This window comes from Lepidochelys olivacea (assembly GCF_965140295.1).
Source record: "Lepidochelys olivacea isolate rLepOli2 genome assembly, chromosome: 9".
Classification (NCBI taxonomy): Eukaryota; Metazoa; Chordata; order Testudines; family Cheloniidae; genus Lepidochelys; species Lepidochelys olivacea.
In genome coordinates, this window is record NC_140419.1 from 9,817,145 (window position 1) to 9,843,022 (window position 25,878).

Below are 25,878 nucleotides of genomic sequence, written 5' to 3' on the forward strand. Positions count from 1 at the left end.
CCCCATATATCACAAACTTATTTTGCTAACATTAAAAGAGACTTCAAATATGTATTTCTGCCATCATGTCAGATATGCAGATCTTATTTTCAAACTCCTATGAGTTGCTCAAAATAGAGTCAATATGAAGTCACTAATACTTTTCCTTACTGTTTAACACTGATATTTAAACAAAAAGTAAAAAATGAACATTATTGTTACCTGTCCTAACTCCTCATTGAGATCTGAAGTATTTACTTGTGCTCTCTGGTTTGTTTCTTCATGATAGAGGTCAAGATCCCAGCCAATAAAAAAAGATCCAAGAAATTTCTGCATCTCAACAGTCACATAAAGCGAAATAGGGATGATAAAATTGTAAAGTACCAGAAAAGCAAGAAAATCTGAAATAAATCTCAGAATCTATGAGAGAGAGAGAGAAGGAAAGGATTATCAGAGTCATTAAGCGGAACTTGGTCACTTAAGTGTGTTTCAGCATTATGAAAGGTATCAGATTGTCTGTACTGGAGGAGACTGAAGTCCTCTATATATACACAGAAGAGGTACAACAATGCAGACTTCACCATAGTGCCCCAGCAATGTGTCTTTAAGACTGATGCAGAGAGACTGCCTTTAGTGATGAGAGGATATTTCAGTTCTCAAGCCCATCAATCCATGTCTTCTCTGCTGAGACTGTAAAGGAGGGTGCAATATTAAGTGTGCTGATGATTCTGTAATGCAAACACTTTTTTTTAGGAATTGGATTGAGGTGACCAACTCACATCACATACTGCACAAAACAGCCAATCACAAACTTTAACAATCCACAAGTTATGAAGGCAAAACAAGTTAAAAGCAACAGATATTCCACATTGTTACCCATTTATCTATAGTATTCATGATTTACACTTGATATTGAAGATCACATTAAAGTAGCTTTACAAAGTAACAGAAGCTAGAAATTTCTATATTAAAGGACGACAACATAGTTCAGTCATACTTTGAAAAAGGTGTGAATCAAGGATGAAATGCAATTTTAGTTTCTTTGAGTATTATCTTGATAATTAGTGTGACAATCTCAGCAATAAACTTATCTTTGAGGAAATTCCTACCAATGTCTGAAAACTTAAAAAGGGATATTTGAGACAAGAAGAACTGAAACATACCTTTTAACTCCATTGAAATATACTGGAGTAGGAGAACAATGTGCAGGAATAGAGTGGAAATGTAGTAGATATTTTGCTAATAAAAAAAAGTGTTCTTCCTAACGAGGGAATGTTGGCATAACTATTTAATCAGCACTGTAAGTTTACATGGTGATTTACAAAACAGAGGCTCCCTGCCCTAAAGATTTTCAAATCTAAGAAACACGATAAACAAAGTCATGGTACAGTGTAGTAGCTCAGAAAATGGAGGGTGTGAAGATATTTTGGGGGAAAAGGCAGCGGCAGAAGCTAGAAGGAATTCTTAAAAAACTTCATATTTAATGGAGATATAAAGGGGCGGGTGGCTGATAAGAACTGAAGAAAGATAAAGGGAGCAACAAAGTGAAAAAGAGATGATTAAGAGGGAAAAGTAGGAGGAAATGACATCAAAGAAAGGGGCAAGGTTACATATAGCCTTGAAGGTGAGGATGAGGGGATCGAATGGCTTAGTAAATACTTATCCTGTTTTTTCCCCAACACACTACAATGGCTCCAGAAGTTCTTCTCATTTATATTGCAACTACTTTATACAAATTAAGAAAAAAAAATACACCTTTACTTGACTGACTACTTCAAAAAACTGGAGATTCTTTCAGTAGTTTTAGATCCTAAAATGATGGTCACTAAGCAATTTTGAAACATCTTCATTAATACTTTGCAAAATTAAAATTTAAAATAAGATTGTTTTAAAGCTAGTACAAGAGCATTTGATAAGTTTAACACCCAACTTAACAGTAAATGTAACTTACAAAAAAGTGACATCCAGGAAGAGATGATGTTTATGTTTTTCCAGTTCAATCTGGAAGAACATTCACATCATAAACCCATGGGAAAGTCACGTGTTATAATAAAGGTACCAATACATTAGCTGTAGGTTCCTGAATGAGAGCTCCTCATATCTCCTTCCATTTTATTTTACAGCAGCAGTGTGAAACTTGGGAGAACTCTCTTCAATCCAACAATTTGGATCCTTTTACATATTTGTATGATGACTAGTCAGCACACACCAACTGCCACTGCCTTAGAGTCTAGAGGGGAGATTTCCAAAGTTACAAAGGCAAGTTAGGTGCCTAACTCCCAAAGTAAGTAAGTGGGAAATGAGCATTTAACTCCAGTTTGTACCTCTGAAAATTTCAACCCCTCTCAAACTTTCCTATAAGCTCCTGAAGTGCATGGGAAGCAGGAGGCCCCCCAAAACAAGTCAGAAATTTAAAATAAAAGTAAAGTAAAAAAATGACTAAGTAAGGATATCCTCCAGAGATGTAAACTATAAGATCCAATGGAACATCTCTTCAAAGAATTCCTTCAAACTCTAAAGGGAAGAGAATTCTGTCTGGCAATGTCTTCAAAGCAGTGAAATTACAGGCAAAGGGAAGTTACTTGAAGAATACCAGCATGACAGGATTTCCCAAAGTAAAAAATATAATAAAAATCACAGGAACAGGCAGTGCACAAAATAGGCAAAATCCCAAAAATGCCTTTGTTTTAACATAAAAGGATGGGCAAGATACCATCAAACAATGTGAGATGAACACACAGAATCCTGTGACAGAGCCTTGTGAATATACCCTACGAAAAACCAAAACGATCAAAAACTAGGCCTTGCCAAAAGAAACAAAAAGTCTAGGAAATGACAGTTTGTGCTCCCCCACTTCAGAAACAGGACTAAAACTAAAGCTGGATTCCTCCAAAGGCTAAATTAAAGCAATACTGATTTCCAACTATATCTATGAAAGACTATGCAGCTGCCATGCCTAAATCCAAGAATGGCAGTATTCTCAGGTTCAGACATACTATTAGTATCTATGGGTGTATTTACTCAATATGTAGTTTTACATAACCACATATTACCTTACTGCTGTTTCTTTCATGTTCAGTTTTCTGGTCATACCAAGGTTCATCCCATTTTTCTTCAGCTTGCCATGCATATTTTAAGATTGTACTCAGAACTGCTTCAAAAAGGAGGATTATTAGATAGATAATCAAAAATGAGTTCATCGACCTAGGAGGACACAAAAATACTATTTCAGTGTATTCTGTTCTGTTTTTTCCTTAATGTATGAAAGCAATGTTAAATTTTAACTATGAAAAAATGTTTTGTTGGCAAATATTTTCAGTGTGTCTGTTTCAAAGAACAGAAAAGTTTTTATGCGACAAATGGAAACAATGGCAAACAGGAATGGAATACTACATTTGACTAGAATGTATACTAAATTACAGTAGATTTCTGCAGTTATTGTAAATTGAAGGTTAGATTAAGGTGTAACACTATCAAAATCTGTCTCCTGAAACAGGTGCTGTTTGGAGTTTTGGGAATTAACTTTTATTATCCTTGTTCCAAGGACACCCTCTCTTCCGAATACCACTTCAGAATATGAAGGAAGTGAGGAAGACCAATACAGAAATCCAATCCAAGGCCACTCCCTTTTTGCTACCTGAAAATGCAGTTCCACGGCATTGCCTGTCAGTACCTTGACTGGACAGTGACCACCTTTCAACCCTGTCAATTAAGGTCAGAGCTGATGTCAGTGCATGGGAAATGTTAAACGATGGGAGGGAAAGATACAGCAGCTTCTTGTGCATCCCACAGATTTGTTTGTGTCTGACTACATTAGTATACCGTATATACTCGTTCATAAGCCGAATTTTTTAAGTAAAAAAGGGAACCACCAGAGAAGGGGGTTGGCTTATGAACGGGTACAGGGGGGAGAGGTGGGACACAGCCCCTCCCCCGAACAGAGGGGGCAAGGAGAGGCAGCACAGCCAGCAGAGCCAGAAGAGAAGAGGCGGGGCCAGAGCCTCTCTGCTTCTGGCTACGCTGCTCTCCCCCCAGCCTCCGAAGCAGCTGCAGCTCTGGGGCTGGCAGGCTGTGGCACCCGGCCTGCCGGAGCAGCTCCAGCCAGGCCAGAGACATCCTCCCCTGGCCCTCCCCAGATAAGGTGGGAAGGGATGGAATGGGGAGAGTGTGGGGGTCCTAGGCAGCACTCCCCTAATCCCCAGTTTCTCCCCCTCAAAAAATTTCCCCACCAGTTGCTGTCCTGGCCCATCAAGGTAAGCAGCTGGCACACCGGGACACCTTGTTTACTTAGGTTTACCTCTGTGCCTGCACACCCTCGAGGTAAACAAACCATCTTGACCCACCAGCAGCTTATCCTGATGGCCCGAGAGCCAAAGTTTGCTGACCCCTGAATTATAGGGTCGGCTTATGAATCGGTCATAAAAAATTTCCATTTTTACTTATTCATCTTGGAGTGGTCGGCTTATAAATGAACCGGCTTATGATACAGTATATATGGTAATTAACTCTTTGGTTGTAAAAGAATGTCAGCAGGACAGCCTGCACTTTTAACAACTTGCACAGACAAAACAAATTAAATATTTTTAAGAGACAAATTTGGTATAATGAGTTCCATTTGTAGTTATGTCAAAACAGTACATTTAACAGCCTTTTAGACTGGAAAGACAACAAGCCAAGAATTAAAAATAGAACTTATAAGGAGTTAATATCCCTCACATAATGTTTCTGGGTAAATTATTTTTTCCAGAAATTAAACAAAAAATACTTTTTTCATGGCAAACTGCATTTTCCAGTATCTTCAGATAGTTAGTGCTCCATATACACCTGAGGAGACATTCTTTTCAGAGTCTGCATCTTCTCTAATAATACCGCAGACCATGTAACAGGGACAAGCACCCACACAGAACAAGAAGGGGAGAAAATCAGAATTCAGGAGATAGAAATTAAGACTTCGACTGAGTTCATCCCACTGCAAGCGCAGGATGCAACCTCCTAATAAAGGATGTGTCAAGAGAGTGACAACGGTTGGGACTACTGTAAAACACAGACTCCAAACCCCCGGTGAAAGGAGCACCTCACATCTCTTGAATAATCTCCTCCTGCCTACTCTGGAGTAGCATTATGGCCTTAGAAAGTCTCTGTGTGAGGACTGCCCAACACAGCCTTAGAGGAAAAACTGACCTATTTTTATTATTCTAATCCTTCCTTGTAAGAGCGAGCAATCAAACTAGTTTTGCACACTATTGCAAAATGAAGCTGTAAGTAATGAAGTGATGAAATTAGATAACCAGTATTAAAAAATGAAATTTAAATTACAATTACACCAGCCTGCAGAAGGCCTAGCATTTACAATAGCTCTCTTTGTCTATGTACTGACAAAAACATAGGCAATTAATTTTTTTAATTACTGCTGAAACACCGAGTTTAGATTCTACACATAAATAAGACAGTATAACACATACAGTACATACTTTTCTACTGCTGATCGTTTCTGAGATTTACTCTTGTAATTTAATGCCATCTTTGTCTCCATACCCGTATACACAGCAACACCTGAAAAACACAGAATACTTCAGTTTCTGTTCAGGTACAGCTTGGTATTTTCTACAAAAATTAGAGGGGTTGCTACTTGTAATGTGCACTCAGACAGCATGGTGAGGCTAGTTAGACTTTTCGGTGGCATTTTGTGATGATAAAGCAGAGTTTTGGAATTAATTTTAGCACTTGCTAATACTGCTCAATGTTAGGTCTGTACTGTTCCCTGATATTAATTAAGGGTATAGAGATCAGAATATAAATGCCCTAGAGTAGGTCTTAAACACTGGAAACAGACAGCAGTGTCAGAGCCACCTATCTAATGGACTCATTACTCCATTATTAAACCCAAAGACAGAATTTGATATCCCACAGGGCTCTCTGGTCATAGTCTCCTCCCCTTCAGCCATAATCATACCCCATCTACAGGTAACCCCCAGTAGGACTGTTAAAATATCTTCAATATGAGGGAGAAAATTAGGCCACAATTCATCAACATGTTTTAAGAAGACACTGTTAAAAATGTTTCGATGTCTACAAACCAAAAATTTCTTTTGTGTTTTTTAATCTTGCTCCTCGAAGTAACAGACTTTCAGGCCCAAGAGGTCTAAAAAGAAACAGATACATCAGCATTTTTTTTTTAAAACACAATATTTAAGAATGGCTATTTTTAAAATCTAGGACATCAACACATTTTGAATTCTAAGGATCCCTTTAAATTAATTTGTATTAGCTGAAACTGGTGCTGTGGAAAGCACAGCTGTAGTTATCAGGAAGGTTAATTTAAGGTAAGAGTGGTATGTATATGTTCCATCCCAGTGTTTGGACCATCTTTGGAAATTGTCAAAAAAGTTAGCTTAAAGTCAAGCAAAAAAAGTAAAATTTCCTTATTTTGCCTGAAGTGGTTCCAACAGAAATTGAAATGGAAAAAAACTCCAGTGGAGAGGCAGACACCAGAATTAAAAACTAAACACTAAAATGTACAGCTTATTAGCCTCCTGTACAGTTTAGTGTTGATTTTTCACTCTTTCATAACCAGTAGCAACAATAGCTCATGACTACCATTTACATAAACAAAATATCTGATCCTTCAAGTTCAGTTGAAAACATAACCCAGATTTAAAAAACTGTTCTCAAAAGACAGACTTTTATGCTAGACTAACTGTAGCTACACAAGCAATTGCCATAGTTGCATCTACAACTACAGTAACTGTATGTGCAAATTATGCACTTGAGCGTGTGACATTTGCTTTAATTTTTTTCCGGTATAAAATCACTGTTAGAAAGAATTCAACCCAAACCTGAGTAAAATTTCTTATAATGTAAATATTTCTTAGGCGATTTGCAAAGTTTTAATGGAAAAAAAAAGCAATATAGTACACTTGAAGAAGAGAAGATTTTACATGTTCAGGTAAATTATGTTCTCCTAAGAAGCCGTATCCATATTGCTGGACTCAAATGGTTTTACAGTCAATAAAAGCAGTTTAGCTAGCTCAGAATACATAGTTCAATCAGTGCAGTACAAGCAAACCTGGTTTCTTTTTGATGGTAAAGAGATATGAGCTCTGTCTACTGGTGGAGCTGTAAGTGTGTCATCACACATGGTTTAAACTGGTTCTGCTATACTTTTCAACTGAATTAATTTTGAGATTAATCCTGGAGCTGAACATGAAAAGCTTGGCAATAATATATTCTGAAGACCTGCAAATGTGGTAGCAACCGAAAGAAAACCTTTGGGAATGCCCTGTTTTTGTTGTTCAGGCATAGGCTCTGGGGCTGAAAGATGTGTCTTCTGTCTCCACACTTCATGCAAGACCTTTGAAAAGAGCTCAGGCAAATCATTTATTCACCCTTTATTCAAATGTACTCGTCTTTAAAACTGACATAATATTTACCAACCTCACAGAGGTATTGAGAGCATCACTTCATTCACATTTATAATGATTTTTATAATTTTCCAATAAAAGGCACTATATAAGTGCTGAAATATAAACTTGTTTCAGAGGTTATTCAGTTAGTGGAAAAAGGGCCTTAAAAAAATAAATAAAAAAAAAAATCAGAACCAGTCCAAGAAGTTCATTCTTAACTGGTTCTGATTTTTTAAGGCCCTTTTCCCACTTAACTGAATAATCTCTTTAACAAGTTTATAATTGAGCACTTATATAGTGCCTTCTATCTGAAGATATAAAAATTTATTTAAACGTTAATTTAATTAAGTAAGCTTCCCAATTTGGTTGTGAGCTCAGTAAACATGTCAGTTTTAAAGATGAGTAAATTGAAGTACAGGGTGAATAAATGATTTGACCAAAGTCTCAAATGAAGTGTGGAGACAGAAGATAGATCTTTCATCCCTAAGGCCTATGCCTGAACAACAAAAACAATTAAAAATGAACTTCTTGGGCATTAAAATATCAAACAAGTCACAGGAAGGAACTGGTTTGTTAATGAATACATCTATTATGTATGAAAGCACATTTTAAAGATAGAGAGGACCAACTTTTCAAGAGGTCTCAACACCTACCAGCTCTACTCTCAATCTGGGCGCTAAGTACTCTTGAAACTCTGGGCACTTCTTTTAGGTGCCTATATGGGAGCTAATATCAGTTGAAAATCCAGTCTTAAATCTCTGAACTTCTTTACTGCTTGACCCTTTTGATAATTTTTGCCGCATTTTAAATGCATATTCCATTTATTTCAACGGACAGGAAAACCTCTTACACCAGGCATGTTCACTACCACAGGTGTTGTACATATATATGCTCTGCAACATTTAAGTAGTTAAATACCTAGTGATAGTGCACATTTATTAAATGTTAAAAAAAAAAAAAAGCCCCAGCAGGGTAATAAGCCAGTAGTTCCCACTGATTGCAACAGGAGCGGAGAGTGCTCCGTGCCTCTGATCATCAAGCCATGGGTATCTACTGCATTACAAGACATAGAATTGTAAGTTACAACACTTCTCACAAATATGACATGCTAACTTCATACACACATTTTAAAAACATTCAAATGCCAACCTTACAAAAAGCAAGTTAATTCAAGTGGTGAAACTAACACTTAAAATTACTATAAACTAAACTTTGGAAAACAAGTAAGTTTAGGTTTAACTACTTCAACTGTCTAATCTAGTTTTACTTGACTCAACCTTTACTATGGAGTTGAAGTAGCATCTGGATAATAAACTATTACCCTTTTCCATTCCATGATAATTTTATGATGGTCATGTTCGATCACCTTAGCTTAGCTTTTAAAGTTTTATTAAGTTAGCTTTACAAACATTTTACTTACCGCACAATTTCCTCAATTTGATGACTTATAGTTATTCTTCCAACAAATCTATGAAAAAAGGTCATATGCCAGAATGTTGGTGTACAAACTCCAATATAAAAAAAGTCTTTATTTCATTAATGCAAGGAAAGCATGACATAAATGTGGTATGCGCCAGATAGAATATCCCATCCTTGATTTACAGTCTGTTTTATTAATGGGCAATACATTAACCTTGGTGATAATTTTGAGGTATGCTTCAAGAAGTCATCAACAAGAGCTATGAATCATCCCCCCCTCAAGAAAATGAACTGAGTGATTTTAGAAATAACCCATACAACTCAATTTATGAAATCAGATAAAAAAATATCTTTTGTTAAGTTGGTTGAACCTCCCCCTACCAAATGATTACATGTTCCAATCAAGAAATATAATTCCTTTAAAAAAAAAAAAAAAAGGCAAAGTTACCAGTATATTTTTCATCTGAAATGAATAGTAATTTCACATCTAACAAAGTAGATGAATAAACTATCCAGTTACTTTCAAATTCTTCGGTGACTGAAATGTCAAAAATATTTTGTATGCCTTATAACACCCTGATATGAAATGACTGTAAAAGTTCACTATCATTGGTTTACTAGTTCTTTACTGACATCACTAATTCTATGACCTTTACAATCCACTTGAGATTCAGTGTTCAATAACTAGTTAAGCAAATATACATTCATGTTTTGAATCTGAAATTCCACAAGGATCCAAATACTCAGTTAAAATAAGCTACTGTCCACATAATATGATAACTTTCATGTATATTCATTTTAGTAATCAGCTTCTATTAAAGCTAGTCATTAATACAAAAAATCATGCAATGTTACTATTATGCTATGAGTAAGAAATATTTACAGGGTCATAGACCTACACATAGCATACATTTGTTAGGAAAACACCCTTTTAAAAAGTCTATTACACTGCTTGCTGACAGTAGCTTTTAAATGAGACATGTTGGTGTAGTAAGGGTTTACTAAACTACTCTTTTGCTACTGGGAAACAGTTCAAATCTTGCTTAGGCTGTAAATGAAAGTAAATTTTGGGGTATATGGTCTTAGTAGAAAATCAAAACAAAATCACACAATTTGAGACACTTTAATTTATAACCAAAGAAAGGGGAGTTAAATATTCAGGACTGAAGTGTTTTGGCAGAACCATGTACAGCTCGTCTTTTTCCACAATTCCTGCTCAAGCACCATTACTTTTAAAAGTTGTGAACAAATTTACTGCTTAACAAGCGATGTAGAACCATGCTGGAGTTAAAATGTAAACAATAAAAATCAGAAGGCTCTTTCCCTTTTTGCAGCTTTAAGCAGCATAGGGATTTACATACAAACTCCGACATTTGTTTAATAAAACCTGAAATGTACAACAATACACAGAGAGAAACTTTCCTCTCAGCAAGATCCATATAATTAACCACCATCAGAAATTTTGCGTTTAAATCAACTTCAAAATTATGAAGAATAAAATGACACCTGTATAGGTCTGCTTCTGGCTGTTGACATTCTATAACAGCTACGAGTGTGTCCAGGTTGGCAACTGACTGTAATACTGCTGTTTCTGGGACTGCAACATGAGTCTGAAAAAACACACATCTCTATATATGAGAATTTCTCAATGATACAGAAAGGTACTAGTTTGTTGGCATTTCTTTGGTCAAGGAAAGCCTCTGGAACCCTGAAAAGGGTCATGGATTTTGTATATGAAAGCATCACATCTTGTATACTGACAGATGTTTCACCATTATGACACTGCAAACTACCATTTAAAGTACTGCAATAATGTTCCTTAAAAGTGATTAATGTGGGTTTTTTCTGGCCAAGTTAATTACCATTTATAACATTTCTTACATTACCAGATCAAGCAAGGTTCTTGGTCCTATTAATATACTGCAGCTCAAACCAAAAAATAAAATAAACAGGGATACTACAGTTCTGATATATTAAGATACACCTAATAACTAAAGGTCAGATTCTGCTATTCTTACTCTCACTGAGTAGTACACCTTACTTAAAAAGTAAGCCCACTGATTTCAATGGGGGGTTGGATGCTACTCAGTTTGAGTAAGGGTGGCAGAATAAGATCTTATGTGTAGCACAAGAAGGTAAAACAGCAGATTATGACGTATCGTGATAGTAAAAATAGCCTTGCTATGTGCTCAAATAAGTTAAGATAAAAATTAACTATATTTTGATAAGTACAGAACCTAGACACTCTCTTTACTTTTAGTAAAACTGCTAGCACATTAACAACAAGGAGTCTGGTGGCACCTTAAAGGCTAACAGATTTATTTGGGCATAAGCTTTCGTGGGTAAACCATCACTTCTTCAGATGTGAAGAAGTGGTGTTTTACTCACAAAAGCTTATGCCCAAATAAATCTGATAGTCTTTAAAGGTGCCACCAGACTCCTTGTTGTTTTTGTGGATACAGACTAACACAGCTACCCCCTGATACTTGCAGCACATTGTGGGAGCTGTGAGAAATGTTTAAAAAAAGTAAAATTAGACACACAAAACCTCCTATTTGAGTCATTAACAGAGAAATTTAAGGACGCTGGCCTTTACTAAGTTAGCAAAGGCTGTAAGTTGATTTGACTCTTATTTCTACGTTGCATTTCATACTAGAAAACTGCATATGTTTAGATTACCAACCTTAAGATTAGTTTCTCCATCCAAGCTAGCAGTAGTAACATGACACGAACCATCCACTCTATCGGAGGACAGAAGTACAAGATCAACAGGGAAAGTCTCATCTTTGGCTACTCTGACAATATCACCCACCTGAAAGATAAACAAAAATGAGAGTATGCTTTTGAAAAAGAATAGATTAAGAATTAATTTTAACAGTTATTCAAAATTATAATGCAATAGACCACCATAAAATTGCAATGCAGCAAATGAGCATTTTGCTGAAATGAACTGGCATAACTATAGTTCTAAAGAAGAAATGCACTGTTTTCTGCTAGTTACTAGATACATACCCTAATGTTTTTTGATCTAGTTTTTACAAGGCCACCACTTCGAACAACATAAACTGGAGCTCCATTTACTTCATTGTCTGCTTTATGTCGTAACCAGTCTTCATACCCCTGCAGAAATACAAGATTGAATGTTCTATTTTAAACAGCTATATACTTTTCTAAGAGTAACAAAGTAGTTTGAGGCACCATAGCTTTGCAAACAAGCAACCAGCTGTGTGACCAAAAGCATGTCACCAGACCTCTGTTCTATTCAGGTTCGACTGCACCCATCACTGTGCAGTCGAAGCACCCTCGGTTTTCACTAGTTTCAGATTTGTTAAATAAAGATAAAAAAAACATAGCACATGTAATGTAGAATTATGGAATCTTATTACTATTTTAAAACAAATATCTGCGGTGAAGGTTCCATAAGAAGAGTTAAAACAACTGCTCATGCAACCTGAGAGCCTCACAATGTCTAAGTGGATTAAGGCAACTGAGTAGGGAATAGAAACAATCATTCCCAGTGTCTCATTTACTGATTTATTAAAATAACCCCCTTTTCTGTTAAACTATGCAATTCCCAGAGAGCTTGCTCTAGCATCTTTCTGAGCAACAGCCGAGGCACCTGTTCTTGTAAAGAGATTTTAACTTCTATGGTGTGGAGTTGACATTCATGTTTTGTTGAGCAAGTGGAAATGACAGCGTATGTGAGAAAAACAGTCAGGTACAAAGTCTTAATTCATCCAGAGTGTACCAGGGCAAAGGTTTAGAGTGACTAATCAACCTGGATTTTTAATAGAGAAGACAATCCAACATTTTCCCCTCCAGATATTCAAAAAATCAAAGGAGGGTACATGTCCTGTTTTATATTTTCTTTGTACATCAGTTAATATATTACTTGTTTACTTGTACATCTCCCAAAAAATTTGTGGACAGACAGTAATAGGTATATCCTGGAAGATACTTTTGATATGCTGGAGGCAATGGATTGTCCAGCATTCATATGAATTAAACGGCTAACTAAGATTAATGTTAATATTATTTGTATTAATGTACTGCCTAGGAGTCCCAGTCATGCACCAGGACCCCATTGTGCTAAGGGTGCTCAAACACAGAACAAAAAGACAGTCCTTGTGCCAAGAAGCTTAAAATCTAAGTATATAACAGAGAAGTTCTTGAGCCAGTAATTCTTAGCAGCAATGTATTTTGCTGTTTCTTGGTTAACTCTGGCTATGGTTCACTGTTAAATAATTTTTCTACCAATGTTTTATTCACAAGTATATGTGTCTTGTACTCTCAATTCAAAGTAGGCCTGGTGAGCGAGTAAGCAAGCTCACAGCTGTGCATAAAATTCAGATGTGAACATTTAAAAAAGTTTGACTTGATAAAAAGCGAAGCCTGCAGCAGATTTACCATTTCTATATAAAAAGCTGAATGCTACTCAAAGTACTAAAAGTGTGTTCATCAACTACTTCTAAAGATTAAAGCAAAGGTCACAGTTTTCTGTGAAGATCTAGTGTACTTTTGATAACATAGTAAATTCAGTGAGACAAATATTCAAGGGCATTTTCATTTAATATGGAGAAGTCACTTTCCACTGACGCTTGAGAAACAGATTCATTACCTTACTTTGCCTCAAATGGACAAAACAGCCAACCAACTCTAAAGTACTACCTTCAGTATCTTTATAAATTTATACCACATCTTATACACCATCATATATTCTATACTTGTCATATGCAATATTACAGAAATCTGCTTTAGGGATGTTTTAGAGGATTTTTTAGAAGCCTTATTGTGTGTATTTTCATCTTTCTCTCTCCACCTGCAAAGCTGCGGATATTAGTTACCATGATTCCAACTATACAGAGGTCAGAAGCAACCATAAAAAAAACTGGAAAGCTATTTTTATTGCTTTTCCGTACATAAAAATATGACAAAGCAGTCTGCTTTCTTGGAACCTTGCAGACCTAGAAGGGAGTATGGGGTCTCACTGAAATGCTGGGAATATCACAACCCCAATGAGATTGTTTCTGGCCTTGGAATGCCACAAGATATTGGACCTGAATGTTTTGATATTCACATATAGAAAAAGTTGTTACTGATACAGAACTAAATCTTGCTTGTCCTGAACCTTGGACTAGGGTTAATTTGGGGGGGGTTGACAGAGGAAATATTTCTATGGAAAGTTTATTGAGGCAGTCAAAGGGGTATGATAGGTTTATCATCTATCAACTGGTTCTTAATTTATAAAATTGATATCACCTCCATACATGGTGTTTATTATACATAAAATATAAGCATTTTGCCCAATTATACTCTTAATTCAGCCACTGAATGAGATTTTTCTTCTTTCGGGTTAAAGAGTGTCCTGGAAACAGAACACTTTATTTAAAAAATGACCTGATATTGGACGATCCCACACATGACTAATGAATGGAGAAAAAACCCCGAAGTACCGTATTCTGTGTTTCCAAGTTTACAGTCTTATGTTACTAATACTCAGAAGGCTAACCCAATTCTTTAAGGGTGTGGAACAATGAGTGACCTAGACAAATTGGAGGACTGGGCCTAAAGAAATCTGATGAGGTTCAACAAGGACAAGTGCAGAGTCTTGCACTTAGGAAGGAAGAATCCCATGCAGGGGACTGACTGGCTAAGCAGTTCTGCAGAAAAGGACCTGCAGAGTGGACGAGAAGCTGGATATGAGTCAGCAGTGTGCCCTTGTTGCCAAGAAGGCCAACGGCATATTGGGCTGTATTAGTAGGAGCACTGCCAGCAGATCAAGGGAAGTGATTATTCCCCTCTATTTGGCATTGGTGAGGCCACACCTGGAGTATTGTGTCCAGTTTTGGTCCCCCACTACAGAAGGGATGTGGACAAATTGGAGAGAGTCTAGCGGAGGGCAACAAAAATGATTAGGGGGCTGGAGCACATGACTTATAAGGAGAGGTTGAGGGAACTGGGGTTATTTAGTCTGCAGAAGAGAAGGGGGGTTGGGAGGGGGGATTTGATAGCTTTCAAATACCTGAAGAGGGGTTCCAAAGAAGATGGAGCTAGGCTGTTCTCAGTGGTGGCAGATGACAGAAGCAGCAGCAATGGTCTCAGGTTGCAGTGGGGGAGGTCTAGGTTGGACATTAGGAAACACTATTTCACTAGGAGGGTGGTGAAGCACTGGAATGCGTTACCTAGGGAGGTGGTGGAATCTCCATCCTTAGCGGTTTTTAAGGCCTGGCTAGACAAAGCCCTGGCTGGGAATGATTTAGTTGGGGTTGGCCCTGCTTTGAGCAGGGGATTGGACTAGATGACCTCCTGAGGTCTCTTCCAACCCTAATATTCTATGATTCTAACGAAGAAGAAAGAAAAGGCTTATTTGGGTCATGTAAATCCCAGTGCCATTAAAATTCTCTTGTTTCTGAGCAACACAACTGCTAAAAAGAATACACATTAGGAACTAGGGCTGTCAAGTGAAGAAAAAAAAACTACTCATGATTAATTGGGCAATTAAAAAAATTAGTCACAATTAATTGTGCTGTTAAACAATAATAGAATACCATTTATTTAAATATTTTTGGATGTTTTCTATATTTTCAACTATATTGATTTCAATTGCAACACCGAATACAAAGTGTACAGTGCTTACTTTATATTTATTTTTGATTACAAATATTTGCACTGTAAAAAACAGAAGAAATCGTATTTTTCAATTCACCTAATACACGTACTGTAGTACAGTCTATCATGAAAGTTGAACTTACAAATGTAGAATTATGTACAAAAATAACTGCAATAAAAAATAAAACAATGTAAAACTTTAGAGCCTACAAGTCCACTCAGTCCTACTTCTTGTTCAGCCAATCACGCAGACAAACAAGTTTGTTTACATTTGCAGGAAATAATGCTGCCTGCTTCTTGTTTACAATGTCACCTCAAAGTGAGAACAGGTGTTCACATGGCACTGTTGTAGCCAGCATTGCAAGGTATTTATGTGCCAGATTTGCTAAAGATTCATATATCCCTTCACGCTTCAATCACCATTCCAGAGGACATGTATCCATGCTGATGATGGGTTCTGCTCGATAGTGATCCAAAAGCAGTGCGAACCAACGTATGTTCATTTTCATCATCTGAGTCAGATGCCACCAGCAGAAGGTTGATTTTTGTTTTTGGTGGTTCCGGTTCTGTGGTTTCCGCATTGGAGTGTTGCTCTTTTAAGACTTCTGAAAGCATGGTCCACACCTCATCCCTCTCAGATTTTGGAAGGCATTTCAGATTCTTAAACCTTGGGTCAAGTGCTGTAGCCATCTTTAGAAATTTCACACTGGTACCTTCTTAGCGTTTTGTCAAATCTGCAGTGAAGGTGTTCTTAAAGCGAACACATGTGCTAGGTCATCATCCGACACTGCTATAGCATGAAATATATGGCAGAATGCAGGTAAAACACAGCAGAAGATATATAATTCTCCCCCAAGGAGCTGAGTCATAAATTTAATTAATGCCTTATTTTTTTTTAACGATCATCATCAGCATGTCCTCTGGAATGGTGACCGAAGCATGAAGGGGCATACAAATGTTTAGCATACCTGGCACATAAATATCTTACAATGCTGACTACAAACGTGTCATGCAAACACCTGTTCTCACCTTCAAGTGACATTGTAAATAAGAAGCGGGCATCATTATCTCCTGGAAATGTAATACCAACTTGTTTGTCTTAGTAATTAGCTGAACAAGAAGTAGGCCTGAGTGGACTTGTAGGCTCTGAAGTTTTAGATTGTTTTGGTTTTGAGTGCAGTTATGTAACAAAAATGTTTTTACATTGTAAGTTGCATTTTCATGATAAAGAGCTTGCTCTACAGTACTTCACCACAACATGCTGGTGATGCCTCACACACTATGGAATCCTGCTACAGACTGGAGACAGCCTACAGTGGTCACAAAAACTTACTGGATTTAAAATATCATACCATCTTGAAGTATTTTAATACCCTAATTTTAAGAGGCACTATTTCTCTTCCCTCTACTCCCTCCACTGCAACGTTGCAACTGATTGGCTCCAGTCTAACAGAGTTATGGAGTTCTGTGATGTGTCTTGAAACGGGTGCAGCAAATGGTGGGGAGTCACACAAACAGAAAAAGATCACTTCAGTATTTCATATCCTGAATGACCGTCTTACCCTTGCTATTTGGGGAATTCCGCATATAATTCTGAAGTTCACAGAATCGTAGAACTGGAAGGGACCTTAAGAGGTCATCTAGTCCAGTCCCCTGCACTCGTGGCAGGACTAAGTATTATCTAGACCATCCCTGACAGGTGTTTGTCTAACCCGCTCTTAAAAATTTCCAAAAATCTTTCCACAACCTCCCTAGGCAATTTATTCCAGTGCTTAACCATCCTGACAGTTCGGAAGTTTTTTCTAATGTCCAACCTAAACCTCCCTTGCGGCAATTTAAAGCCCATTACTTCTTGTTCTATCCTCAGAGGTAAAGAACAATTTTTCTTCCTCACCCTTGTAACAACCGTTCACATACTTGAAAACTGTTTTCATGTCCCCTCTCAGTCTTCTCTTTTCCAAACTAAACAAACCCAATTTTTTCAGTCTTCCCTCATAGGTCATGTTTTTTAGACCTTTTTTGGTTGCTCTTCTCTGGACTCTCTCCAATTTGTCCACACCCTTCCTGAAATGTGGCACACAGAACTGGACACAATACTCCAGTTGATGCCTAATCAGAGCGGAACAGAGTGGATGAATTACTTCTCATGTCTTGCTTACAACACTCCTGCTAATACATCCCAGAATTATGGTGGGTTTTTTTGTTTCGTTTTTTTTTGTCTTTTGCAACAGTGTTATACTGTTGACTCATATTTAGCTTGCGGTCCACTATGACCGCCAGATCCCTTTCCACAGTACTCCTTCCTAGGCAGTCATTTCTCATTTTTATGTGTGTAACCGATTGTTCCTTCCTCAATGGAGTACTTTGCATTTGTCCTTATTGAATTTCATCCTGTTTACTTCAGACCATTTCTCCAGTTTGTCCAGATCATTTTGAATTTTAATCCTATCCTCCAAAGCACTTGCAACCTCTTCCAGCTTGGTATCATCTGCAAACTTTATAGTACTCTGTATGCCATTATCTAAATCATTGATGAAGATATTGAACAGAAACAGACCCAGAACTGATCCCTGCGGGACCCCACTCGTTATGCCCTTCCAGCATGACTCTGAACCACTGGTAACTACCCTCTGGGACCGGTTTTCCAACCAGTTTTGCACTCGCCTTATAGTAGCTCCCTCTAGGTTGCATTTCCCTAGTTTATTTATGAGAAGGTCATGTGGGACAGTATGAAAAGCTTTAGTAAAATCAAGATATACCACGTCTACCGCTTCACCCCATCCATAAGGCTTGTTACCCTGCCAAAGAAAGCTATCAGGTCGGTTTGACATGATTTGTTTTTGACAAATCCATGCTGTTACTTATCACCTTATTATCTTCTAGATATTTGCAAATTGATTGCTTAATTATTTGCTTTATTATCTTTCCAGGTACAGAAGTTACGCTGATTGGTCTAATTCTCCTTTTTATAGATGGGTACTATATATTTGCCCTTTTCCAGTCTTCTGGAATCTCTCCCATCTTCCATGACTTCTCAAAGATAATCAGTAATGGCTCAGATATCTCGAGTTGTTGAATTTTAATCCTATTTTGCAGGTAACAATTAAGCCTTGCCAAAAGCCCTACCAGCATTAATATACTTCAGGGATAGTGAAATATAGTCAGATCTCTTTGTTTAGGTTACAAACAATATTTTTGTAAGGTTAGGATATCAATATGTAACTGTAAAGTGATTACCTCCAATCATCTGACAGCTGTGTGAATGCCTAGATTTCTGCCCCAGGGGAGGACTTAAGCTTTTCCTGCCTAGGGCACCATTCTACACTGGCAAGAAAAGCTCTCTATGCTGCTCTTGGGGCTCTCTTAACTGCTGCCAAACAACATGCAGATACTTTTAATGCATCACCCACCCCAAGTCTCTTTCCTGGTCTGTATTATGTACGAGGATTCCTTTATAATGTGTACTGAGGTGTGCCAAGGGAATAAGTGAGAGGCATTAGGAAATGGTCTTATAACAATTGATATACAAAGTCTAGACAAAAATGTCTTTTGACAATCATTCCTGTGCATTTAAGGATGTTACAATGAGTCATTGGGTGCCTGACAGCTAAGCAGAGCTCCCCAGTTTAAGCTTCTAGCGGGCAACATTTTAAACACATTTACTGATTTCTTTCTAGAAACTATGTGTGCGCTTTACCGCTTAGAGTGTCTAACAAATCCTGACTACACTATTTAAAGAAAAGATTAAGAAACTGTTTAAAAAGGAATCATGCTATTTAGGCTAATTTCATACCTGTTTTATGGCTGTTACAGTTATGACAAAGAACAATGGCAATCCGCTTGTAATAGGACTGGTCGGTGTATCTATCATAAGCTATAGGAAAAGAGAATGAGGATAATGTTAGTACCAGATTATTCTTAAAATCTTACAAAACCAAAGGCAATAACATTTTACACCACATGAGCAAAATTATGTAAGTCAGAGAGGCTCTTTATTACATATTCTATAGTCATTCTAGTGCAAAACTCCCCTTGATGTCAGAAGCAGTTCTCCTAAAAGGTGGCAATACTGACATACAGTGCAGACAGAAAATCTATGGATCACAGAAGAGAATTTCTCTTGCAGTTGGTAGTGTGCATCACATTTTGATTTTAAGATTCTTAACCAACGAAAACAAGAATTTATTTTCTCCTACCAAGTTGAGTTAAGATATATATTATATGAAACTGCTTTTTTACACCATACAAAGAACTAGCTTACAACAAAAAAAGTAGGATAAAAGACATCTTAAATTCAGACTGAAAACTGAAAGCACAAATTTCCTAAGGCTTTATCTCTGGCACATAAATTAAAGAATCCCCTTGCACATAGTACTGCTTTCTGTCTTCCATAAGAGAACCTTGCAGATTTTACAATTTGTGCTACCACTGTTGTGGTGCCAACTTCAATGCAAACACTAAACATGTGTGCACGAGCCTGTATGGGTTTTTCTCTACTGCAGGAACAGTGCTACTTTACAGGATAAACTAACTGTATTAAAGGGCTGCAGAGAAAGGATACAGAGGGAAAACAGTTATTGAAAACATTAATATTAATTTAAGAAATTTATTAGGTTTACCTGAAATTTAACTCATTGCCTTGGGAAGCACTACCAAATAAATCTTGCATAGAGAGTTTTAAAAAGTTAAAGGTTAGAGAAAATAGCTTGGGCAACAGCAGGGCCTTGATCTTTACACTCTCAAATTTACCAGAGTTAAAAAAATATGGCAAATTCCAGTCTGAGCGAGAGAACTTGTGCTCTGCTATTACACAGCCAGACAGGATTTCAGCCTTGAAACATATCTTATACCAAGAAGAATACTATAACATAGACAAAGATTGTGCAGAACCAAGTGGACCATGAACAGTAGTAAATAAAAATCTACTTTGATAAAGCAGATAGGAAAAGAAATGATGCTCTCAAGTTTCCAAGAGGATAAAGGATGGGCATATTGGGTCAGACCAATGGGTCATTTAGCCCAGTTCTCTGTCTTCCGACAGTGGCCAATGTCAGGTGTTTCAGAGGGAATGAACAGAACAGGCCATCATCAAGTGATCCAACCCCTGTTGTCCACTCTCAGCTTCTGGCAGTCAGAGGCTAGCGACACCCAAAGCATGGGATTACATCCCAAACCATCTTGGCTAATAGACACTGACAGACCTATCTTCCATGAATTTATCTAATTCTTTTTTTAACCCCATTATAGTTTTGGCCTTCACTATATCCACCGACAACGAGTTCCACAGATTGACCGTGCACTGTATGAAGAAGTAGTTCCTTATGTTTTAAACCTGCTGCCTATTAAATTTCCTTTGACCACCCATGGTTCTTGCGTTATGTGAAGCAGTAAATAAAATTTCCTTATTCACTTTTTCCACACCATTCATAATTTTATAAATCTCTGTCATGCTGCCCCTAGCCAGTTCTCTCTTTTCCAAGCTGAACAGTCCCAGTCTTTTTAATCCTGCCTCATATGGAAGCTGCTCCATACCCCTAATCATTTTTGCTGCCCTTCTCTGTACCTTTTCCAATGCCAATATATCTTTTTGAGATGGAGAAACCAGAACTGCATGCAGTATTCAAGATGTGACCGTACCATGGATTTATATAGTGGCATTATGATATTTTCTGTCTTATTATCTATCCCTTTCCTAATGGTTCCTAACATTGTTCGCTTTTTTCACTGCTGCTGCATACTGAGCAGATGTTTTCAGAGAACTATCCACAATAACTCCATGATCTTTTTTTTTGAGTGGCAACAGCTAATTTAGACACCATCATTTTGTATGTATAGTTCGGATTATGTTTTCCAATGTGCATTACTTTGCATTTATCAACATTTATCATTTGCCATTTTGTTGCCCAGTCACCCAGTTTTGCGAGATCCCTTTGTAACTCTAGTCATCAGAGGAGTGAAGTTCTGGAACAGCCTTCCAAGAAGTAGTGGGGCAAAAAAACCCTAACTGTCTTCAAGACCGAGCTTGATAAATTTATGGGGGAGGATGGTATGATGAGACTGCCTACAAGGGCATGTAGCTGCAAATACTCAAAATAGTATTTCAAATTTGAGCCTAAATCCAGTGCAGTCCAAGTAGTTAAGACTCCAACACCCTTGTGAAATAGTTACTGTGCCTTTAAAAAAAAATAGATGAAAAAACTGAGACAGAGTTTAAGTGATTTGCACAAGGCAGAGAATGAGTAGCAGAACTGAGAATATAACCCAGAAAATCCTGGTTTCCAGCTCTATATTCCGACTATGGAGTCTCTCTCATTAAATTATAAGTTTTATTCAACTTACCTGAACCAAAAATATAATAAGAAAATAAAAATTGGCTACTCTTCTGAACTGCTCAAATAAATTTTTTGGAATAAAATTCCACACCGTATACTGAAAAGAAAAGAGAAGTGGGGTTATATAACATGACATTGCACAAATTTTCCATAAAAAACTTTTCAATCTCTTCCCAGTCTCTCCCCAACAAATCCCTCAAAACCGTCTCATTCTCCTCTTCCCAAAGTGCTGTACCCTCTTCTCTGTCTTTGGGGTGAGGCAGAGCCAAGGCTTGTCCCTTCTTGTAGACAAGCCAGGAGCTAGGAGAAGCCCAGGCATCGAGGTAGCTGTGCTGGCTGCAGCAGTGCCAGCTGAAGATACCTTCCTACGTATCGGTGTGCGCGCACATGCATGGGTGGGTGGGAGGGCGGGAGAGGTGTCAGAGTGGTTCCCCTGGGGACTGCTTTCTCCCTTCTGCTGAGCCAATCAGCTGGTTGCAAGATGGCTATTGGGAAGGGGGAAAGATTTACTGAGGCTGCTGCAGCAGCAGACATTGCTTTCTTACCATCCAGTCAACTAAGATATTTATTCTGACCAATTAGGTCCATTCACCCCACCAACGGCCAGACTGTGCACCAAAAAGGAAACTCTGTGGGCAGCTCAATGTTCTCTACACTAACATGCTCTTTTTCACATAACAGGCTTGACAATTTGAGAGATGCCCTCTCTAAGTACAGATGTAAATATCTGGAGGTGATACAGGGAATTGCCAGTGGATCTCATGGTTCAAGACCCATCTTCTTTCTGAGGAATTTTACCTGAGACGGTCGGTCAGTGTGCAATCAGGCTTTTGTATTTTGAAGGGCAGGGTGATGGGAGCAGAGAGGAGGAGGAGAAGGGGCCTCACTTTTTAAACATTGGTTTTGAAGTCATTTGCTGTTTTAAATGATGTGAAAACACATCACACTACCAGATGCACAGATACTCCACAACATCCTAAGTGATGTTTACTTTTTATCAAATATTTTTGACAAAGTACATGGATCCTTACCTTAGATGAAATGATTCTGTTCTCTGCAAATTTCTGAGGAATATAATGGCCATTCTGGGGGAAACGATTTGCTATGTAAATAGTTCGTGTATCACTTTGATGTGGTGGGTCAAAACCCTGAAAGGTAAAAGTAAAAATCAGTTGAACAACAGGCAGGACATTTTACATCAAAACTATCGTTTCAGATCACAGATGGCACACAAAATTCTGCTAATCTTTAAACTGAAATTGTGATCCAAATTTTAACAAGAGTCTTAGAATAGCAGATTATGAATTGGACACAAAGATGAACATATCTGGGCCAAAAAGTATATATTATTTTGCTGTTAGGAGGCTTGCTTTTTAATGTCATTTAAATGCATTTTGATTAATTTGTGTTTTTTTTTAATTTCCTATTGTGTTTAAAATTTGACATGGTCAACTGAAAACAACCTTAATTTATGTGGAGTGTGTTCATTCCTTATGGGGGACACATCACAAAAAAATCTTAAGAATCAGAAGAAAGAGCACATACAGGCTATGAAAAATGAGGGTAAAAGTTACTGTCTCACAGTAAAACCAGAAAAAAACAAAACAGAGAAATGGCAGTTTGGCTGAGGGAGGGTATGAGTAAGGCAGAGAGAAGCAAAAATGGAAACCAAAATACAGGAGGAAATTAAAGATATTCAAAGCCGTACTTTTAAAAGCCATACTAATGTTGATCATAATTGAATCATATAAGAAAGTTTAAACAAACAGAAGAGAGTCACACTAACAATGCTATGGTTCAAGTTTGAAAAAAATAATCTGACCAGTGGAAAAATCAAGAAACTGGCCAAACATTATTTTCCCTCTTTCCCAAGTAAGTAAATGATTTCCTGCCTCAAAGAGCATAAAAGCCTTGCTTACATTCAGAGACTTTATCTTCTAAAATTTCCCACTGTTACCACCAATTCAGGTCCACCAATGATAACAGTGGGAGCACTGTGTTTTGTAGACTTGCTGAGCAGGGTTAGACAAATCTTAGAAGTGAAAATTAATCCCATAGTGCTGCCTCCTCTACAAAGCCTCTTCAAAGAGCAGATACTCCACCTGGGAGCTTGATCCTACTTCTGGTGCTGCTGTAGCCTACACTGGCAGCTGCTCTGGAATCAGATCCAGCAAAGCCACACCAGTATCTGTTGCTGCCCTAGTTTTGGTAGTAGGTCAGGAAGACTCACTATCAAAAAAGTGGGTGGAGGGGGACAGGACAGCAGTGCCTGAGTGCAATGGCTGCTCCAACAGCTGAGCAGGGACAAGTACCAGGAGTCTGCTACGAGACTGCTCTTGGCCATCTGAAATATTGAAGGAGACCCCGTCTGTTCCTGCATGCCACAACCATTTCCCTCCTTGCAGGGATTAAGCTTGCTTTTCGCCTGCTCTGTCATTTTTGCCTGTTCTCACAAGGAAACAGCAAGCATTATGCGTCAAGAAAGTTAAATTTGGTGGCCAAATCCTACAATTTGAAAGGTGACCAAATTATTTTGGGGACACATCCTGACCAAAATTGCAAGGCAGGGATGGGGGTGAGAGGGGACTCACAGTGGCACAGGTGCCATTTGTGCCACTGAGGTCAGACCATTCTGGTCAATTTTCCAGAGGGCTGGTCATTACCTCCCAAGCTCAGCAAGGCTGTGTAACCTACCTACAAGTGCTATGGAAAGAAAGACACTCCGGGAGACAACAACTTGACAAGAAGGGGAAAGAACTACTCTTACTAGTAACAAATCTCTCTCCCTCAATAACTGCCTTTATGCATCTCCACTCTTGGGAAATGCTTAGGTGAGTCTGCCCTGCGGAAGAAGAATCTCAGCACTGAGCAGCTGATTACAAGTCACAGCTCCATGCCTTCTTAGCAAGGCTTACTACTGAGGAAGTCTCAGCACCAAGAACTTCTTTTCCACCATATTTTCAGACTTCATACAATTCTGATCCTACAAATTTGGCATTGGGCTTAACTAGACGAGTGATATCTAAGAGTTCCTTTATGGCTCCCTTACCAGATCCTCAGCACTGGACTGCAGAGTGGGGGAGTAGATTTTTAAAGCCAACAGAGGGAGTCTGAGGTAGCCCTTACACTTCCTTTGGGTCTGATGGAAAGCAAATATCAGTTTAGATCAGCAGTCCTCAAACTGTGGGTCGGGACCCCAAGTGGATCACAACCCCATTGTAATGGGGTTGTCACGGCTGGCATTAGACTTGCTGGGGGCCCAGGGTTGAAGCCAAAACCTAAGCCCCACTGTCCAGGGCCAAAGCTGAAGCCCGAGGGCATCAGCCCCGGTTGGTGGGGCTTAGGTTACAGACTCCCTGCCTGAGGCTGAAGCCCTTGGGCTTTGGCTGTGCCCCCCTGCCTGACTGGGGCTCAGGCTTCGGTCCCCCGTCCTGGAGTCGTGTAGTAGTTTTTTTTGTTTTTTTTTTTTTTTTTGTCAGAAGGGGATGGCGGTGCAATAAAGTTTAAGAACCCTTGGTTTAGACTGCCCTTCAGCGGACGACGGGAGACATCTCATGTGGACGTTAGTAACAAACAACAAGGTATCACAGAATACACATAGCCTAACGCTAGCTTTTTTATCTGCAAAAGTCATGGAATAAACTGGGTAAAGAAATGAAGGCAACAATTAATTAGTCCAAATCCAGCAGAAATAACCACAAACCAACACCAAATGAGAACTGGAGAAATAAGGGGACAATCTGACAAGACTAAACCTGAATAAAGCCACAGAAGTGTTGAATTTAAAAACCCAACAAGGTAAAACAAGCAACACAGAGCAAAATATAAGCATATGCTCTAAGTTTTTCATTATTTCTTCTTTGTAGTATTCCACAGATTCCCAGTTTAGGTAAGATTTTTTTCACTTTTCTGGTAGGCTCATTCCAGTAAATTTGGGTATGTTTTTCAAGGCCTCACTAGTAATATAGATAGGGTTGAAAAGTTCAATTCTTCTGCTTTATAAACTGTAGCGGGAATAAAGAGGCCTTTTGCAATAAAACAACTCAAAGAGGATTCCTTACTGATTTAAAACTATAATCATAGGTAATAAAGGCATCAGACCTTAAAATTAAAGAAGCAATGTCAAGTATTCTGAA

General features: G+C 38.1%; 1 protein-coding gene across 4 annotated transcripts in view; it reads right to left on the minus strand.

The window, feature by feature from the left end:
- ATP11B (ATPase phospholipid transporting 11B (putative)) overlaps window positions 1-25,878 on the minus strand; it is a 123,991-nt gene that overhangs the window by 55,875 nt on the left and 42,238 nt on the right. For all 4 annotated transcript variants that reach the window (XM_084640014.1, XM_084640013.1, XM_084640016.1 and 1 more), the window contains exons 2-12: window positions 22,774-22,890; window positions 21,750-21,839; window positions 19,204-19,284; window positions 11,814-11,921; window positions 11,485-11,613; window positions 10,308-10,411; window positions 8,803-8,850; window positions 6,057-6,121; window positions 5,451-5,532; window positions 3,033-3,183; window positions 202-399 (exon numbers count right to left, since the gene is read on the minus strand). In XM_084640014.1, coding sequence (XP_084496140.1) covers window positions 202-399; window positions 3,033-3,183; window positions 5,451-5,532; window positions 6,057-6,121; window positions 8,803-8,850; window positions 10,308-10,411; window positions 11,485-11,613; window positions 11,814-11,921; window positions 19,204-19,284; window positions 21,750-21,839; window positions 22,774-22,890 — 1,173 coding nt within the window. The remainder of the gene's footprint in view (window positions 1-201; window positions 400-3,032; window positions 3,184-5,450; window positions 5,533-6,056; window positions 6,122-8,802; window positions 8,851-10,307; window positions 10,412-11,484; window positions 11,614-11,813; window positions 11,922-19,203; window positions 19,285-21,749; window positions 21,840-22,773; window positions 22,891-25,878) is intronic.